At 40.4% G+C, this 14,508-nt stretch overlaps 1 protein-coding gene across 6 annotated transcripts in view; it reads right to left on the bottom strand.

Moving 5' to 3' along the window:
- Positions 1 to 14,508, bottom strand: part of kcnip4a (potassium voltage-gated channel interacting protein 4a) — a 155,611-nt gene that overhangs the window by 98,519 nt on the left and 42,584 nt on the right. The window contains exon 1 of one of the 6 annotated variants that reach the window (XM_085138698.1): positions 7,015 to 10,950. The exons of the other annotated variants lie outside the window; for them this stretch is intronic. Coding sequence (XP_084994824.1) covers positions 7,015 to 7,099 — 85 coding nt within the window. The 5' untranslated portion in view covers positions 7,100 to 10,950. Of the gene's footprint in view, positions 1 to 7,014; positions 10,951 to 14,508 lie in introns of those variants that run through there. 6 annotated transcript variants of the gene reach the window in all.

Raw genomic sequence — 14,508 nt, 5'->3', positions numbered from 1 at the left:
TCCACACCAAACAAATTACAACTGCTCTTAATAGCGAATGTTTTAAAGGGCGTAGTTTGGTATTTTTACATTCTTCAGTGCTATTTGGCTTTGCTCTACTTACATGCCGTCTTTACAGTATGAAGCTTAAACATGAAAACGACCCACCAAAGATTCAGTTTCTCATGATCTCCTAGTCACGGAGGTGAATGAAAGCTCAAATCTTTGAACACGCACTCATGCAGGAATTTGTAACCGAAGCATGCACGCGCTACTAAAAATAGCCCGGCCATTCTTTCCACTCAGAAGGACTCTCGTTTACAAACATTAGCGCAAATGGAAAACCTGATTACTCTGGCTGTAGGAAGGGTGACTTCAAAAGGACAGCGGCACAGGAGAAACACGGGCCAATGTCGAATGCAAATGGAGACAAATGAAGAGGAACGCCATCCGGGCGATCCGGAGGGTGTAGCAGTGGTGTAGGAGCACCAGAACCACAACTACTGTGTCAGGTTGCCTTAACAGCCCTGTATTTCATTTGAGCAAAACCTCAATTGGATTCTCCATCCAAACCAGATTTGGATGGGGAATAGAGAAAGGTCAAAAACTAAATACATTAATTTCAATTTTGACTAGATCCCCTGTACACATCAAGGTTTAATCACTCTTTCAGTCGCGATGGCGATATTATAGTGACAAGCTCATCATTGCCTAATTAGCTCTAGTAATTAATCAGCAGATCCAGGGCTGGTGAAGGACAGAGGTATTCTCTGCTAACGCACCAACAGCGCTGTTTAAATGACTGCACCTGCTTTCAAATGTGTGTTTTACTGGCTTTTATGGGGCCAAAACGATCCGCCGGGGACATGGGGATAGTTTTGAAATGTTAATAATTCATGTGCTACTTATTTTCCAGCCATAGCCTCGACAATAGCAAGGTCAAAGAATACTTTCACTATAAGAATACTTTCACGACAGCGAAGACGCTCTCCCTCTTCTGCTTTACATAACACTAGGCCAGATTGTCGAGCAGCACTCTGACAGACACTCACTCATTTTCAGTCAGGCAGAGGAGGATCTGGGTGGACTGAGCTGGTGCTTAGCTACTGTAGGACACCAACTGTAAGTTCTCAAGCCAAGCACTGTTTGTACTGCTCTAATGAGCCAAAGAATCTGTGCTGCTCTGGTGCTGGACAGCAACACAGCAACAGAAACCAGAAACCAGAAGTAGGCAGGGACTGAGTAACGGAGAGACAGCAGGACGTACCTGCCAGGAAGCTGATACGCATAGATGTATCACCGTTAAACATCTTCCGTCTGCTCTCGCCAAAAGGGAGTGAACCTTAAGAAAGGGGTCATGGTGAAAGGTTACGCTTCAAGTTTGACAGAAACCTGTTACTGGATGAACCTGATGCGTCTTCTCTTCTTCCAGTTATGTAAGAAGCTTGGCAGAGATGATTCGATTGGATTCTACAATTGTCCAAATCTGTTGTTCGCTGTGTTAAACATCTCGCAACCATTGGTTTCCATCTGCATATTTGTAAAAATCCAGGAGCAAAAGGTGCACTGAAAGTTGCAAGTGCTTTGAGGGATTTGCCCAAGAATTTTACACACTAGATGGACAGTTCAAAAGAATCATCAGAACCGAACTTTCAACACAGATCGTTTGAGGATTATATTTTGTGTGAGTAAAACGGAAGTTCATGATCTCATCTTGCATGACATCTATGTTCGTGATTCAAACCAGATGCTTGTCAGGTGAATCAAGCAGATGCTACGATAATGCAGTGGGTGTGAAAGAGACATTATATAACATGGTTTTCCATCTGTTATTGTTCCGCCTGTCCAAGCCCCAAAGAAATGTTCAACAGATACATGCACGGCTTTAATGCTGGGCACTAAAAAAGTGCTTTGTCTGGACTTTTCCTCGCTCAGAAAAGGCCTTTAGCGAGTGAGGTTTTGAAAAAAGGTTTTAAAAAGCTGCATCATCCTTCTATGAGAGACAAAAAATCTCTTTTTTTATATTTGATATTTCACATTTGTATATTTTTTGGTAGTTTTGTAACAATTCTAGTAATTTGTGGAACATGCAGGCTTAAAACTTCCAGAAATATTTGGGTTTCTCTATCAGAAATGATCTCTAAACACCCTCTTATAGTGAATGTCTTCATGTACAAGAAGTAAAACAGTCTGGCGTCTCCAGAGCAGGCACTGTTGCACAGATGTGATGCCAAACCAACCTGCCTGTGGGTATCAAATATTCAGTGTTTGGTCAGGGATTATGCGCTTTGAACGTGCTGTCCTCATGGGACAGGTGGAACATGACCTGCCACTATCTGTCAGGAAACCAAAGAGAGGGAAACAAAGAAGGGCCTTCGCATCACTGGGCATGCCCCCACACACGTGCTCACAACTGCATACTGACAGGTAGATTAATGTCGACAGCATTGTCGTATGGCCATGGATTAGATGAGTAACTAAACATCTTGCAAAGGCCGCATCGACTGAGTTTTCTCTGAAGCAGAACACTTTCCAAACACAAACAGAACAAATCTTTTATTTTGATGCCTTTGTCACCAATTAACACTTTTTTAACTTGTAGTTACTATATCGGTAAAAAGGCTACAGAGGGGTTTTGGATTTTAGCATTTTTTACTTAAAAGTTCTACAAATTATTCCACACAGCAGACGAGAAAGCTCATTTCTAAGTTGATTTCCCAAAAAGGCGACACAAGTTCCCCACAAGATTGTCTCAAAGGACACGTTTCAAGCCCTGATGTTCCACACAGAAACCGCAAGAACCATTTAAGGTGTTTGGTTGGGACTACTACTTTGGAGATGAGCCAGACATGATAATCTGAGAAGCAGAGGCAACATCTCCAAACTAAACAGTGCATGTTTTCAGAGGCAAGCATGTGGGCGCCTCTGTGCGTGACTGGTTACACTGCAGTCGTGAGGCTCATTCAAATAACTCTCTGATTCAGGCCAAACGTTTATGTCTGCGCGAGGATAAAAATGTTCTTATATTCCGCCCATGAATACTCCCACAATGAACCATAAATCATCAGTGCAGTCTGGGCAAACATAGAGGTTAGTGTAATAAACTCCTGGATCAACAGTGGGAACGAAACCACGTGCAGCTGATGACTTTGCACACTACATAACCAAAAGGTGTCTCATGTGCCATCTTTGAACCTGATGCCCCTGACGTCGCAGTCACGCTGCAACTGAAGAGGTTTTACACAAATAAAATAACGTGAGAACAAATTAAGTCTTAATTTGACAGCATTAGGAGATTTTGTTGAAACCCCGCCGTGCGCTGCTCTTTCAAATCATGAAGAGGCTAGTCCAATTAAGCACTGCTTCCACAACCGATGGGGCAGAGTGAGCATCATAAGCCTGCCCCTCTTTTCTGTGCTCTGACAGCCGAGAAAAGTAGTGATAATCAAATGCAAAATTTCATATTTGGCTTGGCCTGAATCTTACAAAAATAAGAGGATAGAAGTGAAGAGCCTTGTCACAGGCACAAGCGAAAAATGAATTATTTTATATCACAACTATAAAACATAGCACTGCACTGGCGGTGTCAAGTCAAACCTTCTTTATGCATACAGGTCATTTAAAACGGCAAAAGATGATCTCTAAAATCTTTGTACCCATGTTTGGCATTCACAGCAGGTCACAACATCCAAACTGTAAAATCATCAGAAAGTTTATAAACACTTATATATAAAATATTCGTCTCCGCTAAGCACACTGACAAGCCGAATTAACCTAATTAAAATGATGCAAGCTGCTTAATGGCTCATCAACGCAGTAGCAGTGCAGAGAAAGCAAGTTTTATCGCACAAAAGGTTGAGAGGAGAGGTTGGGAGGGCATGTGCTGTGATGTCAAACGATATGCTTGGAATCGGTTACGAGCATGTGAGCTTGTCCTGATGAGAAGAAAAGGATGATGCATCACAGATGCTGGGACGCCTGACAGCCAGACACTGAGGGAAGAAGCGAACCGTGACGATGCGGTGAAAGATTCCAAAAAAGTATCTGCTCCGAAGCAAATGGCAGATTTACTGTGTTCTGCAAAGCAATCCAGCTAAATACAAGCGGGAAAATATATGCTTTAAAATGTCCCAGTGCACAACCACGGGTACTGACTCTAAAATTAATAGACATTGAAAATGTGCTACATGAAGGTAATCAGTATAAATAAACCTGTGACACATACTGATGGTGGACTTGTAGCTCTCCCTGCTCATCTGTCACAGTGGCTGAAATGGAAATGTTGAAGGAGATGAAGATTTCCCCTGGTGTGAGCAGCCAACAACTTTCTGCCTCTCACACTATTGAGCATGTGCTGACACTGCTGTTTGGATTTATAACCTCAGAAAAGCTGTGCATCTGTGATTTGTTTCCCCTCTACAGTTGGAAAATTCAACGCCTGCTGCGCTGCAGTGGTGGTGGCACAAATACGAATGGTGGGCCTCTTAAACAGTTTATATGTACAGCATGTTTTATACTGTATGCTCTGTTTTTCTTTAATAAACTATGTCCTGCGCTCACTGCAGATATCAAAGGAACTCTCTTTGGAGTGGAACTTCACATTAATGATAATACATCTTTTTCAGAGACCTATACTAACAAAAAGGCTTTTGCGGACAGCAGATGCTCACTGCAGACATCAAACATCTGAAAAGCCCTGTCCTCTTACATCATGCGCATTACCCTCCACCTACTCTATGTATCCATGATGTCCTTGGCAACAAAATGACCAAATGAAGCGATGACTGTGAGTCTCTTCTAGGACAATGAACATCTCAATTAAGACCCCTTGGCCTGTTAACTGACTCCATCTATCAGTCTCCTCCCCTGGTCATCCAAATATGGCCGAGCCAGCCTCGCTCTGGTCAAGCTCCATTTATATTAATCTGCAGTGAAGTCTGTGGAAGATGAGTTGATACAATGTGTTCATAGAGAAATGGACCCAACCAACTGGAAACTGGCTAATAAATTACTGGTATTGGGTTTTGTAACCTCATACATGTAATATCTTTTTTCGAGGAATTAAGCTCCAGGTGCTGACATGCAGACATTATCTGTACAGGTGGGAGGAGATAAACAACCAGAATTCTCTTAAGGAATTGAAATAGGGAAAATGTGGTGGCTTCGAATGAGGACTTCAAAACTGAATCAATATATGTGTAATAACACATATTCCATTAATTGAATGCTGTGTGTATGTGTCCCCAACATACATGTGTAATTTAAAGCGGATTTCAATATTTAACTATAATATCGAGATTTGACTGAGCAAAGTATCTTCCTCTGGCTCAGCACATTTACAGTAATTACCCGGGTCCAAAGGGAAATAACGTCTAGCCATGCATTTTACATGAGTAATAATTAACAAGTACTAACACTAACAATTAAGAACACAGTTTTACACATGAACAAACAAAGCAATGCTGCATTTTACCAGCCAAAGCTTTGGGGACATGAAGGTAAATTACTCCAGAATATACACTAATCGTGTTATTACCAAATGGGAATTGCAGTCTGACCTCAGCAACATGCTGGTGGCCATGGAAACCAACAGCATACTCCTCTGGGCTTATACTGTAGATGGATTTCTTCAACCTTTGCATCAGCCACAAGCCCGTACTCATTGCTATGATTGGAAAATTGAAACCATCTACTCCTTTTATAGTTGACCCCATCGACAAGGTGACTCTTCTGTAGCTGCCTCCCTTCCTCCCGACTTGTTCCTGCTGTCTCAAAGGTCAAGGACACCGCAGAAAATAGGCCACATGTTAGCAGCTTCATTTTGCTCAGCTCAGTTCGTTAACTAAACACACACTGTAAGAACTGAAGTGGCTCCAAGAAGTAAAAATAGTCTTAAATGTTCAGAATCATGTTGTAATTCATTAGCATGTTCAAGAAGCACCTCTCCGGGGCTTAGCACCTTGCGGTGTGATAATCAACAACCTACTCGACAGGAGCTCAGTTAATAAAAAAACCAGACAGGAGACACACAAGGCAAGGGTGTCAATGTATGCTATTAGTGTTGTCACATCATCTGTGCACAAACCGCACATGCCACTGTAAAGTCCAAGAATAATCAACTCTCGAATGATAGCTGTGAATAATTCAGAGCTCGTTTGATGCATAATGTGCAATATGTTCAACGATCAGTATACTCTGCTGCTGGTAACCTTTATCCTTTATTGAACAATTCATGGAGTAATCTGCTGGTAATCCACCATAATCCATGATTTAATCTAGTTAAAGCCATTGATTTACTATCCTGCTTATTAGAAAAGCTCTTGGTCTGTGTGCACGGATCCAAAAAGAAGCCAAACTATATTAGGCTTTGCAGCACAATAAGTCCAGAACTACTGATGATTGGTGGTGTTTGTGCACACTGAATGCAACAACTTCATTTTCAAGAAAGGACTCGTAAGGATTTGGAACAAACATACTGCTACACATTATTTTTAATTGACTGACATCACATTACAGGATAACCCGAAATAACAATATGTTGTATTCAACGCTGCTTAAAATTGTTAAGATGCAGAAAACAGGACTGCAACGCTGAGCTGTCAGAACCAGCGAGTCAAATCCTGAATACATAAAAAAAACTGTTGTTCCTGTATTGCATGAGATGTTTGATTACATTTCTTTCCACTATAATGGCTTCACCTTTGCCTCCGGTTATATTCTGTCCTTCTGTGCACATTTTAACATGCGCGCACAGTCAAACAAATTATGATGGAGAGCAAGCGATAAATCCAAACCCCAGTCTGGAAATCCTCAAGTGGGCTTTGCTGCTGTAAATGTATACACAATGTAAATACTGCATGGTGCTGACGTTACGCAAGGTGGATGTGTCCAATTTGGACTTCGTTAAAAAAAAAAAAAAGAAGAAAATTTTTATGAAAATGTTGAGGAGAAGTAGAACACAACTGCTTAGATGTAAATACAAAAATCGGCGGAGGTTTAAGAGAACCGCAGCAAAGACGCCTGTCAGAGTCTTACCGGTGTTGAGCGTGCCTGTGATGAGTCTGAACAGGTACTGTGCGAACTTGAAGATCTCACGCTTGCATCTTTTCCTGCAGCTCATCTTTGCAGTGGGGTAAAGGGGGGATGCTTGGAAAGGTCAGCACAAAAGGAAGACTCTAGTTTCAGGGTTAAAATCCAGGAAGGACTTTCACTTTGACAAAGTCTTGCAACAGGGCAAGTGTCCTTTTCTCTGCCCCACTCTTCTGGCTGTGTCAGCGTGGCCTCTGTGTCGGTGTGTGGCAGGAGTGTTGATCATGAGTGAGTGGAGAGAAGTGACGGGGGACTCCACTCGCAAGTGTGTATGTGTCCCAGCTCGTCTGTTGCGCGGCTCCAGGGTAAAGGCTGTCTGATCAGCACGGACACGGGGATGGAGTGTGCTCTTTTGTCAGATCGTTAATATTTGCTTACCGACGCTTTACCTCCTGCTCTCTGGAGAGAGGTGAAGGGACTTCTTTCCAACACTCACTCCCTCCTCTCTGGACTTTTCCTCCAACTCCTCTGAGCATACACTCTGCTGCTCTTCTTCTGTGTTACTACTGTTGGAGTCACAACACAGTGGTTATCCAGTGGGTCTCTCCTTCTCTGTCTCTCTCAGACACAAACAAACACACACTCCCACACACACTCGTAGTGCGCCTACTGCTCGCTCTACTCAGCACCATCTGTGGATGTTTTACCCTCAATGACGGTTGCCATGGAGGTGTGGCCTGATTGGCCCGTGAAGAGGAGGAGGAGAAGAAGAAGAGAGAGAGAGTGGGAGAGAGATAGAGAGATAGAAGGCACACACAAGGAGGAGGAGAGGCATAAAGGAGAATTAAGGGGAAAGTATCCACCTCAATGAATCAGCAATGACAGTACATTACAGCCCTGCTGTGTGATGTGTAACTGAACGTTTTTTAAAAAGTGACAGTAATGGGAAATTTTAATGGCACACAATGGGCGCTTCAAACAGACAAGTGACTCAATAATTAAGGGTACATTTCATAAGAAAAAGAAATGAAAAAGTCTTTTCTGCTAAATCATCAAGTTGTTCCACAGCATACCCCAACAGTATCTAAAATCCAGAACCACTAATCATCTTTAAATGAAAATGAAAATTTATTATGATAGTTAAAATAATTATTTTGTCAGTAAAAGAAGAGAAAAGCTGTCTCACAGCAGAAATACATGAGAAACTACATACCTGAAAAAATGTGTTTAAGAGTTCTTGAGTCTATTCACCAGTGGTTTTCAGGTTTTCATTATTTATTTATTATTATTATTTATTATAAGTTTGAGCGTGGCTGACTGATTTTCTGCATGCCGATATGAATGGTGATGTCTCTTTTTCAGCTAAAAATCCACATTTCAGTCAATTTAAAGTTATTTAAAATCCATTTTCATTGCAGTTTAAACATTCAAAAGGTCACAACACAAACATCACATGTAACAGGACAGGACACATGAGAATAAAACTATTTGGTCTTCTGTTTCTGCAAATGTGAACCCCTTCTCTCAGATTCACCATCTCCCTACACAAACTGTTTAATACAGTCCTAACACTGAGTGTCATGGCTTAAAGGAGCACTTTGGAATTTTCCTACATTACTTGCATTGGATGAAATTACAGAAATGTAGCAGCCTCTCACACAAATGCATTGTATCAAAGTGAACGATACTTCATGAAATCATATGATTAATACTAGGTCAACAACTCGCCACCAGGGTTTAAATACCTGGGACTCCCCATCATTTGCCTTTAGATGTCGCTGGGATGAGAGGTGAAACGCTCCATGACCTGGATGTCTGAGAATCTACACAAACATACTTCTTGAAATCATTGCTTTGTTGATACAAGTACTGCTGAGGATAATACAGATGATACTAAAAGGCAAATGCTGCTTTAATTAGGCAGTGAAGTCTGGTTAGTCATTATTCATTCAGTGTATCAAAACAATATCAAAGCATTTAAATCTGAAACATTAATCTCTCCCAAAAGTATCATGTATATCCCATGCTTTTATGTCATTACAATGTAAATGCAGCTCTTCTGCAATATAGCAATAATACTAATAATAATGATAACAACAAGAAGCCCTCTTGTAGCCAAGGAGACTCACTGTCTTTTCCCACTATTTACTTTTAAGTATTATATTTTGTAAATATTCATTTTGTTTTCTTTGTTCTTTTTAAATGAACAAAAGACATTGCTAGTGCAGCAAAACAAGTGCAAAGTGCAGATTTTTATTATTTTCCCTGCTGAAACCCAAGAAAAAATGTGCCTCAACTATAAGATTTCTCCTTGCTTGAAGTTAATACTTAATAAAATCTCTTCAATACTATATGTGAACATGAAATGTACCCCAAATTATACAACAAACCATACACAAAGTAAAAAAAACAGTCATTTACAATATAAGAGGAGGGCAGAGAAGAAAAAGCTGTGGAGCTCAGGACGGCGAGTTATCCTGCAAGAAAATGTCAAGGTCGGTATTTATGACTGACAGGCTACGCTAAGCATCTGTGATGACATTAGGATCAGTCGAGTGCATCATCTCCTCCACTAATTAGCCTACACTGTACCTCAATTGCACTCATCTATCAATGCCAAGCTCTCCCACCTCAAAAGTCTGTCATTAACTCGAACCTTTCCAGTCTTATTACAGCAGTGACTTCACTCAAGAAAACTCAGATAGCCATATTTTCTCATTATTATATGTCCATCAGGCTGACAGGTTTAGGTTTCAGATAAGTTAAGGCTTAAAATGAGGCTAGGTTTCTACAGGTCACTTGACAGAGAGATACTTCTATTTTGGTAAAGTCTACTCTGTGTAGAAACTCTGCAGACACTGACCTTGGACTTTTCATCACCCTCTAATGCCACACAGACTTTGCAGACAGAATCCACAGGCAAGAATAAAAAAAATATGTGCTTGGAGGAAAAAGAAAGATTTCAGGGACTTAGTAAGTATTTTGAAACTTTTTACTGGGTCAGATTGCCACAGAGAACTAGCACAGTGTCTGAATTAGGTGAATAATTTACAAGGTACCTGTGGGGTGTAGCACTGTTGCTTTCAGAAACAGGAGACACAGAAGATGAATAATAATGAATAAAAAACTTTCAAAGTATTTTCTTTATGTTCATCCATTACCTAAGCACTCACTACTTTATTAAATTGCTAATCGAGTCAAGCTTTCCATTTTCATTTGGCTCACATGCAGTTGACAATGACATAAAGGCACATTTACGACTAAAAGTCTTGGTTTTCTTTGAAAAAATAAAGTGTTCTTGAATCAACAAAAGTGAATGCCAGTCAATTCCAGCCAGTGACTGCTGACTTTGCTGCGAGTCACCAGCTAGTTATTATTAGCTTCATTAAACTGCAAAACGCTAGTGTCGCATTTCAATTTGAAAACACAATCTCTTAAATGGTGCTAATAACTTTGTGTCAAGCAAAACGACAAAAGCTGAAGCTCCTTTTTAAAGCCGCTTTAGCAGTAAAAGGACAAGATTAGATACGCAATCTTATGGTTCATGAGTGCACAGAGCCATCGTTAATAATGGCATAATGCTGTTTAAATGGTTTAATAATGGAAAAACAAACAACATAATATTTCTTCTTTACTATTTGTATTTTCTAACTTGTGAAAAGGCCTTGAGCATTACAACTGTAATTGTGTTACGGGTGAAAAATGTGCTTTGGTTGCTCAATTGTCATTTTCCACAAACCAGGGACGAGCTGCAAACGTTAAACTACACTGAATATTGTAACACTACACAATGGATAGATCAGACATAATTGAGTGTTTACTATTTGACTAAGACAGACATAAAACTTCTATTTGGGCTTGTAACGCAAAGCCAAAACTAAACTGCAGTCGAAATTAACACTAAAAGTTATAAATCAAGTAAACGCATGGATGTCCGCTCAAAATGGGAGCGGACATCTACTGACAGCTGACAACTGTCAGTATAACAGTTAATATATGTCTACATTTACAACATAAACTCTAGTTGGGCCTAAGTATGTCAGATTGTTGCATTTTAAGATTTCTTTTTGGCACAGGCTAAGCTAACTTACAGTACTGTGCAAAAGTTTTAAGCACACCCTTCCTTTATGTTTAGCTTGAGCCAGACTTTTTTTATTTTTTTAAAAGTGGTCTTAAGGAATAATGCATGATAGGCAGCTCACAGGACAACATCTTCAAGCACAGCTTAATAATGGTCGTAGTAAGCAAGTCTCAGTTTCAGCTATAAAGAGAAGACTTCGAGCTGTTTGACAGGATGAGTTGCAGCAAAAAACCCGTTGCTAAGATATCAGAATAAGACAAAGAGGCTTGCCTGGACCATGAAACACCACCATCGGACTACTGAAGACTGGAAGAAGGTATTATTGATTGATGAATCAAAATTTGAAATCTTCGGTTCACTACGCAGGATCTTTGTACACCATCGGGTAGGTGAAAGGACGGTTCCACAGTGTGTGGCATCAACTGTCAAACATGGACAAGGAAGCGTGATGGTCTGGGGTGTTTTGCTGGGTCCATGGTTGGTGACTTGTACAGAGTGAGAGGCACCCTGAACCAAAACGACTACCACAGCATTCTGGAGCACCATGCAATACCCTCTGGTATGTGCCTAGTTTTCAGACGTTCATCCTACAGCAAGATAATGACCCTAAACATAAGTCCACACTATGCCAGAACTACCTCAGCAAAAAGCACAAGATGGTAAGCTTGAAAACACAGAGCGGCCAGCACGGTCTCCATCGAGCTGGTTTGGGATGAACTGGACAGAAGAGTAAAAGCAAAGCAACCTGCAAGTGCCACACATTTATGGGAACTTCTGCAACAGATATGGAAAAACCTTTCTGAAGAGTATTTGATTTCTATTGTAGGAAGAATGCCACAGGTGTGTTCAGGTGTTATATCTGTAAAGGTGGCTACTTTGATGAGTCAAAAGATTAGAACTCATTTTGGTCTATAAATTGATTCCATGGTTACTTTTATTTAACTCCAATTGCTTATCTGTACTATGTTTTCATTTCAGAATGCAACAAGACATTTAGCTTCATAATTGTAAATTACAAAATGGAAGAATTTGAGTGTTCTAAAACTTTTGACCAGTTTTGTTTGTTTGCTTGTTTGTTTGTTTGTTTGTTTGTTTGGTAAGCCACTTAATGCTGAGCGATGAATCATTCACACATACAAAAGCCACCTAAACCAATGACAATCAGTGCTGTATCTATACATACCAGACAACTTAGCAAAGATCCAATTTTAAATTGTATCTTTAGGCCCTTTGTTACGAGCAGGCTGTCACAAAAACACAATTTGCTCCCATTTTTTCTTTAGCTGAGTCTATGAAAAATGCCAAAGATAACACAGTTTGACAGGCATAAAACAGTATTTTTGCACCAACAAGGTGATTCCCAAAGAGCTCTTGGCATAGCTCAGCATGGTGTGCAGTGTGTCCTCAAAATAAGAAATAGCAAGCGTAAGAATCAACAGCAGATGAACAGCATCTGAAAATCATGTTCTTAAGAAATAGGAAAAAATATCCGGCAAAGACCTGAGAGATGCACCTGGTCCTTCTACTGTTCACTGCAGCCTCATCAAGGATGATGTAAGTGGAAAGCTGGCTCTCAATAACCATTCTTAATGAAGGGAAACAAGAAAGATTGCCTAAGAGAGCTCGAGTCGTGTTGAAGAATAAAGGTGGTCACCAAAACCATCAAAACCATTTTAAGTACCCAATCTTTACTGGTCCCACACACTTTTTAAACCCTCTAATGGTTGATTTGAACCTCTGCAACTCGGATAAACAGAAACACTCCTGAACTCTCTGTAATTATAGATAGAAGCACTACATTATATGAACTACACCAGATAGCTTCAGGTCACACAAGGAACAAGCACAAATTGCACTGACACAATGTTTGTCACTCCACTATTTCTCTGGTAAACAGATGGCCTGCTGCTCATGTTGGTTATTGGTAAAGTGCCGCTGACATCACTCACACTTGATTCAAGTACACTGTGTTGCTGCCAAACACTGAGCTAAAACCTATATATTTTCCTACAAGCCTGCAAGTCCATCACAGATCACTCTCAAGGCCTCTCCAACATTGTAGAATTTGAAGTGTGGAACAAATCACTACAATACAAGTCCACACGCAGGCAGCAAAACTCTCACCAGGAGTAATGTTTAATTTAATGAGCTGGTCAGGACATGGGGGGATGGAATGAATACAACAGAAAACACTGAAATCTTACAAGATATTTGGGTGAGTCTAAACAAAGAGAACAAAGAGCAGATTTATACTATTCAGAAGGCTTGTTTGAAGGCAACTCTAACTACAGCATTTATTCAGTAATTGCAATATCTTATGTTAATTAAGAATCATGAGATCTAATGAATATCACACAGCGAACTAAATTCTTAATTAAAACCACCCTAATCTTAAATTATATTACCATAGCTACAGCCTTTAGGGTCCTATTAAAATACTATCTTCTACAACTTAGCATGATCACATTCATTCCCATAGTACTGTGCTATATCTGCATTGTTTAAGTAATTGTAGCCTTAATGCAGGATGATTTGACGTCATTCTTCTCTGAAGCACCCTCGAGCCTACGAGAAGAGTTCACTTGATCTCTTTTCTGCAGAGAGTTTCCCCTGATATGAGACAGAACTACCAACTCCCTACAGATTTCAATTTCCAATTTCAGTCTGACATCAGGTGTGCTTTTCTACCAACACTAGGACACTGTTTAAACAAGAAATATCAGGATGTCCTATTGCAGCGAGACCATTACGTTCAGATTGCGACGTATTTGTATCCAATTGTATGCATACTGTAGGCAGCTGAAGTCATACTGAAAGAAATGTGACCTTGATTTTTGCAGCTACTTTACTCTCTACTCTGCTGTCTAATTTCTGTGGCAACTGCAGATATAGTTTCCCCTGTCCACTGAAGACTATCGTATCCACCTGCATCTAATGAGAACAGCTTGAAATAACAGTCAGTCCCACTCACAGTGATGATTGGCTAATTGTTGGGCGGTCAGTGGTGCTCATTAGACTGATCGCTTTTCAACAATAAAACTCTTTTGGGGGGGGGGGTTTCGTGTCAAAAATCGGTCAACCGGGTGGAGCGGACAAATTCAAAAGGAACCGAAGATCAAATTTGCACACACATAACATTAAAAGTCTCCATATCAGCTGGAGGCAGTAAGAGCAGTGGCTTGCTCCTCAGATTTCCACATTGCATGCAAATGATGCATTATATTTTTGATTGAGCACAACAGCCCATGATGCAGCTGTATTTTCCCCATCATCTAAAATATAAAGTCCCAGAAAAGCTTTTCTTCATTCCCAGACTTTGATCGAACATGAACTTTTTCTATGTTTCCCCCTGCAGCAATGGAAAGAGTAAGAATAGGCTCTGCTGGAGAGAAGTTGACAGATATACTGATCCATCCAGA

Source organism: Neolamprologus multifasciatus, chromosome 3, assembly GCF_963576455.1.
Source record: "Neolamprologus multifasciatus chromosome 3, fNeoMul1.2, whole genome shotgun sequence".
In the NCBI taxonomy this organism is placed as follows: domain Eukaryota; kingdom Metazoa; phylum Chordata; class Actinopteri; order Cichliformes; family Cichlidae; genus Neolamprologus; species Neolamprologus multifasciatus.
Note: the sequence above shows the minus strand (reverse complement) of the source record. Positions and strands in the feature narration are given on the sequence as shown.